We start from the raw sequence: 20,641 nt of genomic DNA, 5'->3' as shown, positions 1-20,641 counted from the left end.
ACTCTGTAATTACAAACTTCCTAGTGGATTATGTTTTACAAGTGGGTCATTTTTAATACTTCAGTATAGATTAGTCATTTTACTTTTTAGTATTATATTTTGATTAAATGTTAGTGAAACTAATATGTAAATTGACTTTTTTTAGTAAAATAAATATGTTTTATCAAGAGTTAAGAGAGTTAAATTTAATATTGATATTTGATCTTTGGAATAAACTTTTAATCATAAAAGCCTTGTATGTAAAGTTTATTAGGAAATTTTTTAATATATTTATTGATGTCTGATTTATTGATGTCCATTGATCAGCTCTTCTCATTGGTTTTGGAGGAGAATTAAGTCCCAACACACCAAGGCAAACTTTAGAATCAGAGTCACTTGGAGGGCTTGAGAAGACAAGGAATGCTGGTCTCACCTCCAGAGTTTCCAATTCAGAGTCATAGGTGAGGCCCAGGGACTGGTATTTTTACCAAGTTCTCAAGTGATGCTGCTGCTGATTAAGGAACCGTACTTTGAGAACCACTGCTCCAGGGTACCTGTAGCATGCATGAGTGCACTTCTCTCCTTCGGATCTATAATGATACTAGCTATGCATCAGCCTTGATTGCTTGAGAAGAGTGATCAATATCAGTTTTTGTATGGCTCAATTCTCTCACAGAACCTTAAGAATGAGAGACAAAAAAGCATTATTTTTGTCAGCTTTTGATCTCACAATTATTTTGTCAACATGGGACAGCAAAAGTGCTACTGATATATCAAAAAGAAATGGACTCTAGTATTAGTATGTATATGATGTCCCTAATCGAAAATGCTTTGGAACCTCACTCATGGAATGACCAGATGCAAGAAAACAGATCTTAAATAATTAAACAGAATGATACTCCTGTGCAGAGTGAAGCACATTGTAGCCTCCCCATTTTGTAGTATTAAGACAGTATTAGGACAAAGTCTTTAAAGGAATTCAGAATGAATTTTGGATCCCTTGATTTACTAATTCTAGTTCATTACTCACTAAAGCTGATTGAAATAATAGAAAATGATAATATACTGACTTCTTATTTCCTTTATTTAGGTAATCCACTGTATGACAGTCTAGGTTCGTTGGGCGTAGGCACGTTACTAGGCATAGTCTCTGCCTTCCTCATCTACACTAACACAGAAGCCCTCTTAGGGCGATCCATCCAGCCAGAGCAAGTACAGCGGCTGACTGAACTCCTGGAGAACGACCCGTCAGTAAGGTCAGCTTATTCCGGTGGTGCTGCTCGTAAGGTTTACGAAAACACATTAAGAAGTAGAAATGCTTGGTTTGTAAATACCACCAGAAGAGTTAATGATTCTCTAGCCTTTAGATAGAACGTTTTAATCTATTACTTTTCAGACTTGCAACCTTATAAGAAAACAAGTGAAAGCATTTAGAAAACTCCCCGTTTCCTTTTAAATTCTGTGTATCTTTAATTTTTAGAGTAAGAAACAGTTGATGTAATGGGAATATTCATATACTCTTATGTGGAACCTTCATATTTATATTTGTATTATAGTTACAAATTGATATGTTATATTTAAGAAGACTTTTATTCATGGGGAAGTGATTACCAAATTGAATATAATTTATACTTCTTTTGACAATAGATTTTTGTTCCAGCTCATTTGAAAAGTTTTTCCTTATAATCTTCATCTTTTAAATGATATAAAAATGAAGAACTGAAGGAGTGCCTGGCTGGCTCAGTTCATAGAGCATGCGACTCTTGAAGTCACGAGTTCAAGCCCCACACTGAGTGTAAAGTTCACTTTAAAAAAAAAAAAAGTGAAGAACTGAAGACTTAGGAAGATAATCAGAAGATATATAGAGTTCTAAGTATTTTTAGTGAAACTCAGCAGTATTGTAGTTTCAGTGATATGGAAGGAACAAACCTTTAAAATCCCAATTTTCTGCTAGCTGCGTGTGTATGTTAAACTTCAAAAGAATGTATTTTTCTCCTGTTTATAACCAGAATCTTTAACTCTTTTAAGAATGACCTGTACATCTGAATCAGTAAAACAAGTGAGTGACCTCCCCCTTTGTGTGGGTCAGGAATCTGGGCCTGGGCATGGTTTGCCTGGGTCCTGCACTTTGGTTTTTGTGAGCCTCGTTGGTTGGGACTAGAGTCATCTCCTGGGGAAGGGTCTTCTATGCCTGCACATGTAATTGGTGACAGGACTTAGTTCCTTACCACGTGGGCCTCTCCGGCATGGCCACCTGCTTCATCACAGTATGCAACATGGGAAGGCAGTAGATACTGAGTAAGTGTGGACAAGATAAAGTCACAGATTCGTCATCCAGTCTTAGAAATGATAGCTCCCCACTTTGCCATGTTTCCTTGGTTAGGACAAGTCTGGCCCACATTCAAGGAGAGAGGATTGCCCAAGGCCTTGAGTACAGACTGTGGGGAGTATCTGGAGCCATAGTAGAGAAGCTGCTGATCACAAACACTTTTCTATCCATAGTTAGTTCTGTATAAGAACATAAGGAAAAAGTATATCTGAATATTTTTATTAGCTACAATTTAGTATTAAGCAAATAATGAAATTTTTAAACATATTAAGACTGAATTATATGTTTTTTAAAAAATAAATTACATAGTTTCTTCCCAATCTGGACAAGTTTTGTTTCATTTTGGGCATATATAACTTTATAAATATTAAATAATTCTTATTTTCATCCTAGCTGATAAATATACTTCTTTATTTCTATGGCTAAACTATTTTAGACTCAGTATTTAGTAATTTTCTCAGGGTCACTCAGAAATTAGAGTCAGATATTTGAAGAGTATTTGGAGTCTCATTTAAGTTTGTTTTCCCAGTAGCTCTGTCTATCCCCAGGATTCAGTGTTTTTTGGTTTTATATATCCTGTAAAGAAAAGATGTTAATAGTGGTTACAGTTGAAAGAAAAGACTTTCTCAGTAGTTTTCTAGGGAAGATGGATTCCTTAGGGTTAGGGCAGGCAAGAAGGGATGAAAAGCAGTTATAACTTCTGCTTCCCTTTCTGGAAGGCAAAATGGTATAAAATGGAAAGACCACCAGGTTTGAGTACCTGAAGATCTGATGGGGAGTCCTGTCTCTCCTGTTGACTAGCTGGATTACCTTAGGCAAGTCACTGTCTTATAATCCATAAAGTAAATTTCATTCATTAAATGCCTGCCGTGCAGTTGCTACCGTAGTAAACATTTTATGTATGTGCTGGTTCATTATTCCCCATCTCAATCCCAGGAGGTAGTTGTTATTAACCTTGTTCTGATAGTACTTTACAGTTGTATGAAGACTGTTAAAGAAGCTTTTGAAAAAGAGAAAAAAGATTATGAGATGAAATAACATGGTAGAAAAGCAATTGAGTTGATTTTTTAATCCATAAACTATGTAATTCATGTATATACAAACTATAATAATATATTTATAAGATTTGCATCTTTGTATGGCATGATGAAAAAATAGCTAAGTGGACATTTTTTTGGATATTGTATATGGCACTTGATGGTGAACACTCTGAAAGCATCTTGGTCCATTTTCATCACTGATGGGAGAAGAATTCTGTCCTTTGTGCTATTAAAATATATGTGTGTGTGTGTGTGTGTGTGTGTGTGTGTGTGTGTGTATAAATTTGTATGCATTTTTATTGATTGCAGGGCAATTCATGATGTTAAAGCCACAGATCTGGGATTAGGGAAAGTAAGATTTAAGGCAGAAGTAGATTTTGATGGACGAGTTGTTACAAGATCATATTTAGAAAAACAAGATTTTGACCAAATGCTACAGGTAAGTTTATGTATTTATTGTTTTCTTATATAGCCACGGGTTATAAAAATTAACTGTTTAAGTAAATAAAATAAAACTTTTACAGATTTTTTTTAAATGTTTTATTTATTTTTGATACAGAGAGAGACAGAGCATGAGAGGGGGAGGAGCAGAGAGGGGAGACACAGAACTGGAAGCAGGCTCCAGGCTCTGAGCTAGCTGTCAGCACAGAGCCTGACACGGGGCTTGAACCCACGAACGTGAGATCTGACCTGAGCTGAAATCGGAGGCTTAACTGACTGAGCCCCCCAGGCGCCCCTTTTACAGATCTTAAAGTCACTTCAGCTTTCAACTTCTTAGTGTTTCAAAATTTGATGAAACCCTTTTATTTACTATAGGTAGATTGGGTCAGAGAGCAGAATAGCAAACTTACTTTTCAAGTGCTTGTTACATTCCAGGCATTTTATATATGTTGTCTGATTTACTCTCAACAGTGCTGTGAGGTAAAGAAATAATATTTTCAATCTTACACATAGGCACATTGAGGCACAGAAAGATTAATTAACTTGCCTAAAATTGCAGAGCCCCTGTATGGAGTCCAATATGAATTTAGATCTCTATGACTCCAGAACCCATGCTTTTTTTTTTTTTTAAGAATTAAATTTAAAAGAGAATTTACAGAGGATAATATGAACAGTGCAAAGATCATGGACCACTTGCCTTTGTCAGATCTTGACATTTTATTTTACTGTATTTGCTTAGAATTTAAAAAAAGAAAGAACTTGTTATAAAACAGGTGAAGCCCTGTTTTTCTCCTTTTAGATCCCGTTCTCTGTCCTCCATCCCTCGAACTAAGAATTATTTTGAATTTAGTACTGTCATTTCCATTCAGTTTTTATACTTTTCAACCTATTTTTAACATAGTATATAGCAGCATTTTGGATATTTAAAAATTGATATAAATGGTATCATACTCTCTGATTTCCTCTACATTTAACAGCATGGTTGTGAGATTCTTCCATATTAGTATATATATACCTCTAGTTAATTTATTTTAATTGCTATATAGTACTCTTGAATGAATCTGCTGTAATTTACTCATCCAGTCTCCACTTGATGGACATTTCTGTCCACAGTGGCCTTCTCATACATTTCCTTACTCACATATGCAGGAATTTCCCTAGAGTCATGTCCAGCTAGATTTAAAATAGATGGGCTGTTGAGTAAACTTACCTTCAGCTTCTCCAGGTGCTGGCAAATTGTGCAAAGTGTGTCAGTTTAACTTCCATCGTTAGTACATCAAGAGCTTCTGTTGCTTTGCATTCTTACTGGGTTGTATCGTATTGACAGTTTTTAAATTGTCATTATGATAAATATGAGAATTACAATTTATATTAATTATAATTTATTTTCCCCCTGGTAATAGTAATGAGGTTAGTAAGCATTGAAATTTATTAACCATTGGGATTTCCTCTACTTACTTGTTTATTTAGTTAATTTCTGTTCTTCTGGCAGATTTATAAACATTTTATTTTTAATATGCTCGACATGAATCCTTCCTTCGTTGTATGTACTAGTTTGTGATTTACCGTTTCTCTTTGTTGTTGTACAGAAGGTTTAATGCATTTTAAAATTTTTATGTTAAATTTATTATTTTTTTTCTCTAGGCTTTTTATTATCTTGCTTGAGAAATCCTTTTCTCGGTATCATAAAAATATTTTTTTCCTAAATATATTTTGTTATGTTTTCTACCCTTCATTTTTTAATTCACTTAGAATTATTTGTTTGTTTAATGATCTGAGGTGGGGATTTAATATTTTTTCCCTATAGAAAAATAATTGCCCTGGCACTATTTATTGAATAGTCTGTTCTTTTTCCCACTAATTTTGTTAAGCTACCTCTGTGAAGTGCTATACTCAATTTTATGTTGAATTAGTTCTTTTCAGAACTAGGTCATCCATCGCTTGTGGTGTGAAAGTTTTTCATTTTCATCAAACTTAATGGTGGTACAGTTTTTTAAAGAAATCATCAGTGTACTACTGTGAATTTTTTTAAGTTATGTTTTCCTGCTTTCGTTTTCTTTACAGGAAATTCAAGAAGTGAAAACTCCTGAAGAACTAGAGACCTTTATGCTTAAACATGGAGAAAATATTATTGATACTTTAGGAGCTGAAGTGGATAGACTTGAGAAGGAACTGAAAGTAAGATGTATTCGTAATACTAACAGTGCCAGCTGTTGTTTGAGCACTTCTGTTGTGTCGGACACTGCTGAGTACGTCACGCGCACACGTCTGCCTTCTCAGTAGCCCCGTGGTGTGTGACCGGCAGTTGTGACCAAGAAAAATTACTGAGTTAGAGAAGTCGAGTAATTTACCCAAGGAAGTAGGGGATTGGAATTTGAACCTTTGTCGTTCAGTTCCAAATTGTGTTTCTGTATTGCTTGCTTAGTTTCCAAAATAGTCAAAGATCTTTTGTTTTAAAACAAAAAACATTTTGAAAGTTTCTGGAGAAAGGTAGAAGGGAAGCTTTAGATTCTGTTCAAAAGCCTGAAAAAATAGAATGTGTCCTTGAGCATATGCATAAATCTTTGTTTTACTCCATCTGTCATTTTATATTTTCTTTTTGCTTCTGTTCAGTTGGAGATCATTACAACCTATTGGTTTTTTACTGAAGTATTACCTCCTAAGACTATCTTTAAACATCTCTCAGTGTTCTCAAATTGCCTTTAGTTGGCTCTTGAGTTCAAGTTTTCGTAATAAATAAAACTTATAAATGATCTTTGACACACATCGCTTGTTGAGGGGAATGCTTTTCTTCAGCTGGTGTTGCCCATTCTTTAGTTTTGTTAAAAATTGAAGGGAAATAAGGGGCGCCTGGGTGGGTCAGTCAGCTAAGCATCCAACTCTTGATTTGGCTCAAATCACCATCTCAGGGTCATGAGGTAGAGCCCCACGTGTGGCCCCGTGCCGGCCGTGGGCCTGCGTAAGTGTGTGTGCACGTGTGTGTGCACGCTGGCTCTCGTAAAAAGAAAAAACTTTGAAGGGAAGAATTTCTCTCATGACTTACTATCTTTTCTTTTAGGCTCTATCAGATTAATAGAAGCACTTCAAGTAATACAATTTTGTTTATGCAGCATGATTTTCAAGCTTGTAGAGGAGCAGTTCTCAATTATTTTAGTCCTAGGATTCTTTATATTCTTAAAAATTATTGAGGACCCAAAGAGGTTTAATTTATTCAAATTATATTTATTGATATTTGCCAAATCATAAATTAAAACTGAGAATTAAATTTTTTTAAATGTTTTATTTATTTTTGATAAATAAATTTTGATAAATAAATTTTGACAGGGAGAGACAGAGCATGAGAGGGGGAGGGGCAGAGAGAGAAGGAGACACAGAACCAGAAGCAGGCTCCAGTCTCTCAGCTAGTTGTCAGCACAGAGCCTGATGTGGGACTCGAACCCACGAATGTGAGATCTGACCTGAGCCAAAGTTGGAGGCTTAACCAACTGAGCCACCCAGTCGCCCCAAAACTGAGAATTTAAAAAATATTTATTCATTTAGTAATAAAATATTACATGTTAATATAAATAACATTTTTGGTTGTTAAGTGTTACCCTGGGTGGCTCAGTCAGTGAAGCCTCCAGCTTCGGTTCAGGTCATCATCTCTCAGTTCATGGGTTCCAACCCTGTGTTGGGCTCTGTGCTGACAGCTCAGAGCATGGAGCCTGTTTCGGATTCTGTGTCTCCCTCTCTATCTGCTCCTCCCCTGCTCACATTCTCTCTCTCAAAAATAAGTAAACAAGAAAAATGTTTAAATAACATTTTAATGAAAAATAACTATAGTTTCTAAAATAAAATAGAAGAGTGATATCATTTCATATTTTTGCAAAAATCTAAGACAACTAGGTTCCCATATCCACTTCTGCATTCATTCTGTTGACATACATTGTTTTGGCTGAAGAATATGAAGAAAAGGGAGTAATTCTTATAAGTATTCTTGTAGACTTTGCAGATAGTTGTGATATTCTTGTTTGATGTTAAACCCATACCTGACAACTGGTAGCCTCTTAAAGCTTAGTTGCAATTCGGAATCTGAAACCATATTGAACTTTTCACATACTGTTTGTGAAGTTAGGGGGCACAGTTCACAAGATAAGCCTCCTTTCTGAGACCAGTTGCAAAGTTCAAGGGATTCCTCTATCAGCCTAGGTTTGATAATTCACAGAGAGGACTCACAGAATTCACTAAATGCTATTATACTCATGATTATGGTTTATTACAATGAAAGGAAAGATTAAAATTAGCCAAGGGAAGACGTGCATAGAACAGAGTGCTAAACACAGTTTCTGTCGTCCCCTCCACATGGAGTCATGGACATTGTTACTTTCCTGGCAACGATGTGTGACAGTTTGCAGAGTATTAGGGAGCCTTAACTGAGTCTTGGTATCCAGAGATCATACTGGGGCTCCATAATGGACTGCTTGAGTGGCCAGCCTTTCACCTCTAGTCACTCCAAAGAAGAGCTGACATGTTTAGTCTCCACTTCTGTCTGTATATATAGCAGATATTGTGTGGCCAAAGATAAAGACAAAATTATCAGCCAGGACATCCAAGGGCCTCAAGATCACCTCCCAGTAGCCAAGGGCAAAGGCCAGACCTCTCTTTGGGTATGATTAATTATCTACAATACACTGTTAGGATCTCTTGGTCTGTCTTTGTACTCTGGATGATCTTTTAACCCATGCACAATTCCAGAATGTTACGAAGTGGCTATTTGGAAAATACTGATTCGCTGAATTTATGTATATTTTTCAAATGGTGACACATTTCTAGGTATTGGGAAGCTGTCAGAGTCAAGGTGGTAGATAGGAGTTTTTCAGCATTCTAATTTTCATTTGAAAGCTTGCATTTTACCATTAGCAACAAATACTGTTGTTTTCCTTGAAGTTAACAGATTCGTTTTGTTCATTTTTTAAGAAGATCCCTGCCAAATACCCAATTTTGAATAACCATGGTTTGTCCAGTTTTTCTTTCAAGTAAAAATGGCATTTATTTAGATGAGCTCACTTTTTGTTGTTGTTGTTAAGTAGGCTCCACCCTCCGTGTAGGGCTTGAACTTGGAGCCCTGAGCTCATGAGTTGCTTGATGCACCAGCGGAGCCACCCAGGCACCCCTACCTGGTGGTAAACCAGCGTGATTCAGCTCTTTAACTCAAGCAGTCCCAGGGGACCTCTCCTGTGACCTCAGACCTTCATGTGGAGCAGAAAGGCCTAAGAATACTTCCCATTTTGTTACATGGTATTTTAAAAAGTGTACTCAGGCATTGAGGTTTAATTAACCTTTAACCTATGTTTTTACTACTTCATGAAGGACATTTTATTTTTTACTTTTTTGTTATTTTAAATTTTTTAAATGTTTTTATTTATTTTTGAGAGAGAGCGTGAGCAGGGGAGGGTCAGAGAGAGAAGGAGTCACAGGATCTGAAGACAGGCTCCCGGCTCTTAGCTAGCTGTCAGCACAGAGCCCGATGCGGGGCTCGAACCCACGAACTGTGAGATCATGACCTGAGCCGAAGCCGGATGCTTAACCGACTGAGCCACCCAGGCATCCCCATGAAGGACATTTTAAAGAGAAACTGGCTTTTTTTTTTTCTTTCTTCATTATGTGTCTGACAGTAAAGAACACAGTGACTCTCAGTACAGTTGGAGGCCAGTTGCCTTGCACTGTGCACAGATGCATCGATTTTATCTACCGTGGCTTTTATGTCATCAGAGGAAATACCAGCAGAGTGAAAGCGAATAACAGTGTTATTCTCATGAGAATAGTTTTGACCTTGGAGTTCCCCTTGAAAAGGTTTCAGGACCTTGGACCACACTTTGAAAATCACTTTTCCATATAATGCAAGATTATTTATGTGCAGGATGGCATGAGACTGAATAAACTTTGCTTTTCCATTCTGTCTGTTTTGAAAATTTCCCTGGGAAAGATAAAATAATGGGCTTTTAGAACAAACCTTTATTTTAGCCTTACTCTTTAATAGAAACAATAAGTCAGAAGCCAGATTTAAGAATAATTAGCAAGTTGGTCATTCTTAACTATATTTACTCTTATCACCATTAGATAAATTTATTGTTTTTGTTTAGCTTTGTGTTTTAATTAGAAGCTATTAAATCTTTAACGGATTGAACTAACTCATGTGTTTCTGAATTTTGTAAGTATTTCAAACCAGGAAGCAAAGTTTAACCCATACTTTCAGGTTAGAAATCTCTCTGACTAAGGTAATAAGACATAAAGTTCTTCATAATTGAGGCACTAAACCAGGAGAGGGCATAAATGTAATTCTCTTTTCTTGTTATGAAAATAAGCTGATCATCTTTTCAAAACTAAAACTTGGGCATAGTCCCTTTTTTTTTAGTATCTAAGCATGGTTGCTTTCTAATTTTAAATTTTAATAATTATTAAATTACTTTGGAAAGTCACACTCATTGGTAAAATTCAGCAGTCTTGCCATCTCTGAGTAATGCCATTGACCTGATAATTTTTAGAATAGATAGTATTTTTGGCTAAAATCTATAACCTGCATAGTTCTTTTTATTTTATTTTATTTTTCATTTTAGTGAGAGAGAGTGCACAAGCAGGGGAGGGGCAGAGGGAAAGAGAGAGAGAATCCTAAGCAGGCTCTGCATTCAGTGTGGAGCCTGACACAAGGCTCGATCCTGTGACCTGGGATCATGACCTGAGCTGAAATCTAGAGTCGAACTTTCAACTGACTGATTGAGCCACCCACGTGCCATTACAACCTGCATAATTCTATGTAAATACATTAAAAATTAGAGGAGTTAATATATATTATAGAAGCTAACCACATATTATAAATGTGAAATGATTTGAAGTTCTTTGAACTGTTAACTAAAATTTTTTTCTTTACCTCTATATTTCAGTCTTCTGTCCCTCTATGAAGTTTTTTATGTTTGGGAAGCAGTAACTCTTTGGGAAATTAATTCAGGGGGAAGATGCCATCGTATTTGCAAATCCCTAATAAGTAGTATTCCAGTTAAATGCTCTGCCCTTTACTCTGTCTTTTGCTTCTTAAACTGCTTCCTCCTATAGCATTTTCTTGAGTCTGCAACATTGTGAAATAAATTACACTATTTGATTTTTATCTCTCTAAAATATGAGTGTTGAAATAAATTTGTGCTACGTAAAATGTTCTGATTCAAGTTGAATAGTGCCTGGGACATAATAATAAGTATTTGTTGTATAAATGAATGAAAAATTACAAGTTGAACACCAATTACTGATTTCAGTTCTGTTTAACTATTCAGTTTCTGCTGTGTACATGATATCTTGTTTGGCACGAAAAAGTAAAATTTAAGGGTATTAATCCTATATTTTAAATTTATTCATTTAATATATTGTGTGTGTCTTCTTTGTATTTGGCCCATTACGTTTAGGAATTTGATCATTTTCTGTCTAAAAACTTGATTTTAAAAGAGTACATCAAATTTTTAGTTTATTTTTCTTTTTTCTAAATTTATTTATTTATTTTTGAAAGAGAGAGAGAAGGCACAAGCTGGGGAGGCATAGAGAGAGAGAGGGAGTCAAAGAATCTGAAGCAGGCTCCAAGCTCTGAGCTGTCCGCTGATGTAGGGCCCGAACCCACGAACCATGAGTTCATGACCTGAGCTGAAGTCGGACACTTAACCAACTGGTGCCCCAGTTTCTTTTTCTTGAGATTAGATTTTTCTGGTACACATTTGTTATATAATGGCTTTTTAGACAGAATAATTTCAAACTTCCCATTAATACCTAAACTTTTAAAAGTCATATTGGGATGGGTTAGGGTGGATTGAAAGGAGAAAAATAAAATTCAGTTTCATTTCTGTTAGAGGAAATCTTTGTTTATTCTGTATTGAATTTAAGGAATTCTGGAAAGGAGCAAATAGTTTAAGGTAAAGAGAACATTGAGAACAAAAGTGTACCTCCACGTTTGGGGTTCCCCAGGCTCCTCTTGCATTGGTATTCAAGAGGAACATGCCCTCAGGTGTACCTATATTGTAAGAAAAGTCCCAGTGCACACTCAGTAAAATGTTCTAGCTAGGGCTAAACTCCAGTATTACAGCAGATTTTTGCCTTTATAATTGAATTCCTTTGAGTAATATGCAAATGTTCCTAGGATATTATTTTTTAAGTTAGGAATTATTAATCCTGATTATCAGAATCACTTAGAAGAGCTTTTCCCTCATGTTGATTGATTGATTTAATATTTAATCATCTCTACACCCAACATCGGGCTCAAACTCACAACCCCGAGATCAAGAGTCGCATGCTCTTTCAACTAAGTCAGTCAGGCACCCCTACTTTTACAATTTTTATCAAATAATACACAAAGTTTATAAAGTCAAACAGAGCTGAAAAACTTATAAACAGAAGCGTCACCTGCCTGACCTTCAGTCCTGCTAGAGGTAACCATTTTTAGTACTTCTTTTCTATTGACTGCCATATTTCTGTAGGAGAGTCTTAAACTGCTTCTCCTGATGTCCACGTTTTTTTATTTCCTTTTTGGTAGATGTGGACTAGTTATACAGTTAGTTTTATACATTCTTTCTGTCCTCCCTTCTCATAATGTCATTATATTACATTTCATTACACTTTTAATTCCCCCCCAGATTTAGGGGTCTTTCCTTTTTGTACCCATAAAGCTACAACCCAAGACCTTTAGCTTGCTCTTTAAGTGGCAGATGACTCGAAGCGCCTGCTACTCAGCCTGTATTTCCTCACTAGACAGACGATCCCTGAAGGCACGTACTGTTTTGTTTCCTGTTCATCACTGTATCCTTCAGCGCTTGGCATAGAATAGGAATGTAATAAAGATATTTTCTGTTGTTGAAGTTCCTTATGCCGGCATGTAAAATTTTTCACAACCTGGTTTCTGCCTGCCTTTCCAGCCTCATTACTTACTCTGCCCCTTTTTTGTGGCAAACTGTACTTTATGGCCAGTACACCCTTCTCCAGCTGACTTTGCTCGTGCCATTTCCTCTGTCTAGATTCTCTTCATCATCTGTCTGGAAAACTCACTACTTTCAGGCCTTGTTTAGATAGTCTCGGCGAAGTCCTATTCAGTCTCATGTGTTACAGTAATAGATTTGACGGTTTTGTTCCCAGAGCTGGCATTCCAGGACATTGTGATAGTTCTAGGGGCTTGAGGTCCGGAACCTATACTGGCTTCATCGCTTAGTAGGCTCGTAAGGTATGCAGGTTAGTTAATTTCTTCAAAGTTCAGTTTTCCTATATGTGAAATGGAAATAATTGAGTAATCATGAGGATTTTAAAACACACACGTGCACATGAAGCCCCTTACTTAGTTAGCATGGTACTTGACGTAAGAGTGACTGCTTATTAAATGTTACCTGTTATTTTTATTAGCTACAATGCTTTCACTTGTAGGTGGTTATTGATGCACTGGTCTCACCAGCTAAACTGAGTTCCTCAAGGTCAGGAACAGTCTTATTAAGAGTCATAGCTCTGCTATTGAGCACAGTGCCTGCCGCAAGACTATATGGGGTATTGCTAAAATACAGAAAATAAATGAGTGTCAGTTTATTCCTTCTGATTTTTATTGTTTTATGGTGATTTTCTTTTCACCACAGATGAGCATATTTATAGTGCTTTCCAGTGCCTGGCACATACTGGATTCTTCATCCATTAATGCATCAATGAACATGTGAACACAGTCAATGGAGATGGGCTGCTTTCCGTATTGTTTATATAGTGTGTAATGTTCATCTATTGATTTTCATCTTGCTAATATGCTACAGTAAAGTCGTTTGACCAAATGTCAGTGGCTTCAGTGGTCTAACGGAATAAAAGGAAACAAAACTCAGTTTTGCTGTGAATAATGCGGTGGTGATTTTTCCTTCCAGAAACGAAATCCTGAAGTTCGACATGTAGATTTGGAGATTCTATAGATTTGATGGAATGAATCACTTGGAGGAAAGCCTTGGAAACAAGTTCGTCGAGCCTGCTCTCCCGTCCTGAAGGAGTCAGTGCCATTCAGAACATTCAGAAGCCGGTTTTTGTTTTTTGTTTTTTTAAGATGGAGGAAATATTTAATGTGAGGGGCAGTTCAGCAATCTACAGAACGAATACTACTTCCTACGTCTAAGGGACCTATTACAAGTTGAATCAATTTGGAAATCATGTTTTTGTGTTTCAGTAGAGAATATTTTATATTAGTTTCTTAAATTGTTCATAATTTTTCATTTTACCCTGTCAGGGTGTATTGTATCTTGCAATCCTGTTTCCTTTCTTCACACTGGTAAAAATGAGCACCACCCATAGGATTAGGAGTTTTAATTTTGTCCCTTTGAATGTGTCACTCCATTATCGGCCAGATAACCTGCCGATCGTGAACATTCTCGCCTAATTTAGTAGTCACTCGGTTTTTCCTTACAGATGTGGAAATCGTTTCTACATAATTCTGCCCCGAGCATCAAGAGGAACACTCTCCCCTTCTGCTTATCCATAAATGTTCATTCCAAAACGGCTTTGTTACTGAATTGAAGGAAGACATTTCAGTCCATGCTTTTAGGGTGTAGTAGTTGCCATTTTGTAACATTTCTTATCTCTCCTTTGCTTTTTTTTTTTCCTTTCTTAGTAGGAGATACAAAATAACCCTGGATGTTTCCATAGGCCAGTTTGATGGCTGGTTTTTGTTTGTTTGTTTGTTTAACTGGCTTCAGTGCCATGATGTGTATTTACTAGGGGATAATGCATTTGTACGCATTTTAACATTCTGTAATATGGACTAGAAATATTTATAATTTTACAGACAAGACAGCATTTTATTTTTAATTTATTTTAAAAGGCACTACTCATATAAATCTGAACTGTAAGATATTTCCTGCTTTAAGAGAAAGAGAGGTAAATCTCTTATGTGGAAACTTGTGGCCATGATTTTGTACATCATAGTCAATAGTGTGTAACATGAGTTTCTTACAGTTATAAATGGGCATTTATCATAATATATGGTTCAAACATCATGTAAGTAAGTAGCTTTCTAGTGATCAAAAAGTACCAAGGTGAAAAACATACAATTCAGTAATGGAAAATTTAGTGCAAAACTACAGCTGTGTTTCCACTCATCAGAGTAACTCACATGCACTTTAAATTGTTCAGGGCGGTGGTGAGCACTGTCCATGAAGAGTTGTAGCTGGGTGGCTCTCTGCTGGGTGAGTGGGTGCTTGACCTAAGGACCTACTCGTGGGAGGTCAGTGGCTAAAACCTTACTTAGATTGAAATTTATGAATCACAGCAGATTGTAATGCTGGAAACAAAAATAAACATTTGATTAAAGGGTTTGTAATGGTAATTTTTTGATCCAAAAGTGTCATTACTAGAAAATCACGAAAATTCACGTTGGTGTACATTTTTTTACCTTTATAGAGCATTTTGCGTGTTGCACATTTTAAGTGAAATAACATTCCAGTTTTATTTTTGAAGATATAAAATTGTTACATATACACACACAACTTGATTCTGGTTCTTATGGTTTCACATTCTTCACTCCTTTTTTTTAAACTGTGTTTCACTCATTATACTTCACTCTATACTGTTTATGTCTTCTTCGCTCCCCTGCCTACTTGCCATTTGTTAGTCCCATGTCACTGCCATATGGGACTGTACCAAATTATATCCAATTTCCTCCTAGGAAAATTACTCTGAAAATTTTCACATAGCAAAAATAGACAGGAATAATGAACTCATTTGGGAAAGAATGTCAAAGTTGGTATACAGATGTTATTCCAAATGGTAGGTTTTTTAAGGATTCCCTAGAAGAAGCCAATTCCGGATATTTCCTTAAGTTTTCTAATCTGATTTTGACTGAAGTCATACTTTTCTTAAATAATAATTGAAGGCTTTTGTTTCTGTCATTTCTTTCCAGTTCTGTTCTGCACTGATCTTGTGAAGTTTGTTTAACAAAATTTGACATGCGGAAGTACAGCATTATCTATGAATTTGAGTATTTCTATGGAATTAGGAAGTGTATGCTATTACTGCTTTTGGTTTTGGGGTTTTTTTTTTCCTTTTAAATGAGTCAAAATTTGAATTTCAAAACCAGGGAATTTGGTCCTTTTTCTTTTTTTCGTTTATCTTTTGTTTGAGAGAGAGAGTGCATGAGACAGTGGGAAAGGGCAGAGAGAAAGGGAGACCAGGAATCTGAAGGTGTCTCTGCTGACAGCGTTGAGCCCAGTGTGGGGCTCCAACTCACAGACTGGAAGATCATGACCTGAGCCGAAGTCAGACACTTACCTGAGCCACCTAGGTGCTCCTGGGCCTTTAAAAATAGGGGAAGGGGCTTCTGGGTGGCTCAGTCGGTTAGGCATGGACTCAACTTCCGCTCAGGTTGTGCTCTCCTATTCCTGAGCTTGAGCCCTTCCGGCTCTGGGCTGATGGTGCAGATCCTGCTTGAGATTCTGTCTCCCTCTCTCTTTGCCCCTCCCCCACTTGCTGTGTATCTGCTCTCAAAATAAATAAAAACAAACTTAAAATTAAATAGGGGCTCCTGGGTGGTTCAGTCAGTTAAGCGTCTGACTTCGGTTCTGGTCATGATCTTGCAGTCCGTGAATTCGAGACCTGTGTCAGGCTCTGTGATGAAAGCTCAGAGCCGGGAGTCTGCTTCGGATTCTGCATCTCTTACTCTCTCTGCCCCTCCCCTACTCATGCTCTGTTTCTCTTCCCCTCATAAAGGGAAGGAGGGAGGGAGGAAGGAAGGAAGGAAAAAAGGAAAGGTTTCTTGTTTTTGTGTTCTCCAAATTAATACTTTTTAAGTCCTGATGCATAGTATTTGAATATTTAAGCAAATACATCTCAATATTTTCAAGGGAAATAGCTTCTGTGGTAGAATAATTGCAAAAGAAATTTACGTTGGACAGTGAAGAGGGCAGTCACGGCCTATGACTCCTGCTTGTACGAAGCCGGATTCAGAAACTCAAAGGGAAAGTGTGCTTGTTTTCAGCTCTGGCTGAGAACGGACCTCAGCTGTAGATGGCAGGCACCGAACTATGTAAGGTGGCACACTTTTTAGACCAGGGCAGTAGAAGGATGAGGGATGGAAACTTACTTTGAAGTGGCCAATAATAATATCCAATTTCAAGGAGGGAGATTTCAGAACATGTACTAAAGAAACAGGATTAGATTGGAAAGTTTTTAAATTTTTTGCAAAAACCAAGTTAATCTCTGCATACATCTTCCTACCCACACACCAAATAACCCAGAATAACAAAATGGCGTAAGACTTGAATTTTGGGTGTAGGATTTTAGTGTTACCTTAATTATCCTATCATTTGAAAAAAGCTTTCTGCTAAAATTGTACCATCTAAAGGAAATGACTTAAGTTTTAAATCTGATAACTTTTTGAGGTAGAATGCTGAGAACTTCAGAAAATTGCACAGGCATTTAGAATTTATACTATCCTTCTTAGATTGCATTTGTCAGGCTTTGGCATTTCTTCTAAATGCGATGACCCCCAATTTGCCAAACTGTCAGAAGTCAGTGAAGCAAAGAATTGAAGGTAAAATGTTGATTCAAAGATTGTCTCCCCTAAACCCTCTTCCCTGTGTCTGAAATGGGCATTTGGAAGGCATTTATGTGGAGGATTGTTCATGGCAGCCATATATTTACATGGAGTCTGTGTGCATGCCTGGCACTCGGCTTTATGGAAAAGTGTTGTTTCTATTATATTGTATTTCGTCTGTCTGAACTTGCTGGCAGATGAAGATGGTCCTGGTCCCTCAGGATGCTTTTTCCTTAATAAATGGCAAGTAAGAGCAATTCACTTACTAGTTTGGGATTTTTTTTCTCCTGATAAATGTTTTGTCAACATAAATCCTTTTTTTACCTTATGTGCTAAGAACTAAACTGTAACGTGTAGGCTGATCTATTTTACCTTAAAAACGCCTGCATGTTGGTGGCCGGGTGGCTCGCTCTCTCAAGTAAATGAACAAAATTTTTTAAATGCCTGTGATTTTGAGCAATTTATTAATCATTGAGTATGCTTGTTAGTTTCTAAATTTCCTGGTTTTACAAAACCAAATATAACAACTCTTAATCATTTTGTAATCATTTTTCAGCATAAAGAAAACTTACTTTTTTAAGTTTAGAGAGAGAGCATGCGTAAGTGAGGGAAGGGCAGAAAAGAAGGGTTTGGAGAGAGAAGCAGGCTCTGCCTCTTGCAAAGACTGATGCGGGACTCAGACCCACAGACCGTGAGGTCGTGACCTGAGCTGAAGTCAGGTGCTTAACCGACGGAGCCCCCAGGCGCCTCCGAGAGAACTGCTGTTACTACACCGTTAGGACACCTTGTGTTGGATGAGGCGCAAACCCCAAACGCTCTGTCCCTTATTGGTACATAGTATCGTTCCATTTTGACCAAACCAGATTATGTAAACATGTTAACGAGGTTGTTTCTTTTGTGATGTGTCTGTATAACAGAGTTCGAGGAAAAAACACCAAAAGCATGGCCTAGAGCCAGCCCACACTGGAATTTATGTTGAATTTTATGCTAATCCTAATATAGGAATTCTGACAATATTTTCTTTTTCACAAGAAACTAAACCAAAGTAATTACTGAAAGTAATGTATTTTGAGAGGACCTAGTTCCCTCCCCCAAATCACAATTTATTGAAAATAGAAGTATGATCATTCAGAATTTGCATAGCAAAATTGAAGAATTGTATCTATATCTTTAAGGCCTTATAGAGGCTTTAAAATAGACTTAAAACATGTCTGCTGGCATTACGATGGCTATCAAAGGTGCCGTGGTACATGTGTTAGAGCATTTAAACCTTACAAGGAGCCAGTGAAGTAGAGATGATTATTTACCTTTTTTTTTTTTTTTTTTTTTTTTGCAGATGAGGGAACAGATACAGTAGATACGTAATGTCTGAGGATACGCAGCTGGTACAAGTCAGAGTTCAAATTTGAACTCATAAATTTGGCTCTCTACAAGTCACTCTGGTGAGCAGACGAACCTAAAAAGAGTCACACTGTATAGAAAATAGAAGCAAAACAATCATTGTATTATAAAATAAGCCAGTGAGTTAAGACTCTGTAGTCAGAACAACAGCCACATCTAGTTGACTGCCTGGAACCAGGGGGGTTGGTGTGGGGGGTTGGGGTGTAACACTGACAATTTATAGAAGCCCGGGAACTGGCTGTCACTTCTGAGAGGGTTTTGTTTTGTTTTATTTTATTTTATTTTATTATTTTTTTTTCTGTTTTTCCCTTTTTATTTTTTATTTTTTAGAGGGGTTCCTGGGTGGCTCAGTCGGTTTGGCATCTTGACTTCAGCTCAGGTCATGATCTCGTGGTCCATGGGATCACCCACATTAGGCTCTGTGCTGACAGCTTGGAGCCTGGAGCCTGCTTCTGATTCCCTCCTCTCCCTCTCCTCTCCCTCCCCTCCTGTCCCCTCCCTTCTCCCCCCTCCCCTCCCCACCCCTTCCCTCCCCTCTCCTCTTTGCTTGGAGCCTGCTTCTGATTCTCCACTCCTCCCCTCCCCTCCCCTCCCTCAAAAATAAACATTTAAAAATTTATTTTTTAGAGAGAATGCACATGGGCGAGGAGAGAGGGAAAGGGGCACAGGGAGAGAGAGAATTTTAAGCCCCTGGTATTTATTTTCAAGTATTCCTTACAGGCCAGCTTAGAGACCTACCCAGAAGGTAATACGTAGTTCAACTATCAGTCATCGATTTGAACCATATAGAAAAGATATTTAGGGAAAGGTATATAGATTAACATTAATCAAAAAATTTAAAAATGGCCTAAAATTGTATTTGAATAAATAAAACTTTTATATGATATAAAATTAGGAATGTCCAGGGGCACCTGGGTGGCTCAGTCAGTTAAGCATCCAGCTCCTGATTTTTCAAGTCATAATCTCATGGTTTGTGAGATGGAGCCCCGCATTGGGCTCTGTACTGCTTGGGATTCTCTCTCTAGGCCCCTCACCCACTTACATGCCTGTGTTCTCTCTCTCTCTCAAAGTAAACTTTAAAAATAAAAATATTTAAAATTAAGGATATCCCAACGTATGTAGGGAACATTCTTGCTTCCAACTCTGACCCCTCCTTACCCATTTTCTTAGAGGCAACTTATATTACAAACATATATTCTTATGTATATTTGGTGTATATATGCACACAAATATGCATATCTACTTGTAAGTTTATAGCATATATTTCCTCTGTTCTACACATATCAGAAAATATTCATACATTAAGGAATCTTATAATTTAAAAAGTACAAGGCAATTTCCAGAGTTTTGTGTTTACTAAAAATTATGACATCAAGAGGATGTAGCAGTATAATGCTGTGCTTTACTATATGGTAGCCACTTGTGACATAGGGCTATTTACATGTAAATTAGTTAAATAAAATTGAAAATTCAATTCCTCAATTGCATTAGCCACATTTTGATGTGCTGTGTAGCTAACGTGTGGCTAGTGGCTACCGTGTTACACAGTGTAGATCTAAAACATTTCCATTTCACAGGTCTTTTTGGACAGTCTAGTATGATAAAGTAATTCTAATCTCTTTTTATGTTTTAAAGTATCTTTGTAGTGTACAACAAAATAAGATCTTCCTCAACTTGTGATTTTACGTTCCAGTAAACCCATTGTGAGCTGACTATTGTAAGCTGAAAACGCACGTACTGTACCTGACCTACGAACATCACAGCATAGCCTGACCTACCTTTAACGTGCTCAGAACACTTCCACTAGCCTACAGTTCGGCAAAATCATTTAATACAAAGACAATTTATAAGTGTTGAATGTCTCATGTGCGCTATAGGCTACTGTCCTGAAAGTGA

At 37.0% G+C, this 20,641-nt stretch overlaps 1 protein-coding gene across 1 annotated transcript in view; it reads left to right on the top strand.

Annotated features, from left to right (window-relative positions):
• The window catches only part of SLC30A9 (solute carrier family 30 member 9), an 81,118-nt gene extending 65,979 nt beyond the window's left edge, over nt 1–15,139 (top strand). Inside the window, exons 15-18 of the mRNA XM_029946480.1 lie at nt 1,070–1,235; nt 3,658–3,787; nt 5,854–5,967; nt 13,692–15,139. Of these exons, the coding sequence (XP_029802340.1) occupies nt 1,070–1,235; nt 3,658–3,787; nt 5,854–5,967; nt 13,692–13,736 (455 nt within the window). The 3' untranslated portion in view covers nt 13,737–15,139. The remainder of the gene's footprint in view (nt 1–1,069; nt 1,236–3,657; nt 3,788–5,853; nt 5,968–13,691) is intronic.
• Nucleotides 15,140–20,641: the final 5,502 nt, after the last annotated feature.

The sequence above is a fragment of the Suricata suricatta genome, chromosome 1 (genome assembly GCF_006229205.1).
Source record: "Suricata suricatta isolate VVHF042 chromosome 1, meerkat_22Aug2017_6uvM2_HiC, whole genome shotgun sequence".
Lineage (NCBI taxonomy): Eukaryota > Metazoa > Chordata > Mammalia > Carnivora > Herpestidae > Suricata > Suricata suricatta.
Note: the sequence above shows the minus strand (reverse complement) of the source record. Positions and strands in the feature narration are given on the sequence as shown.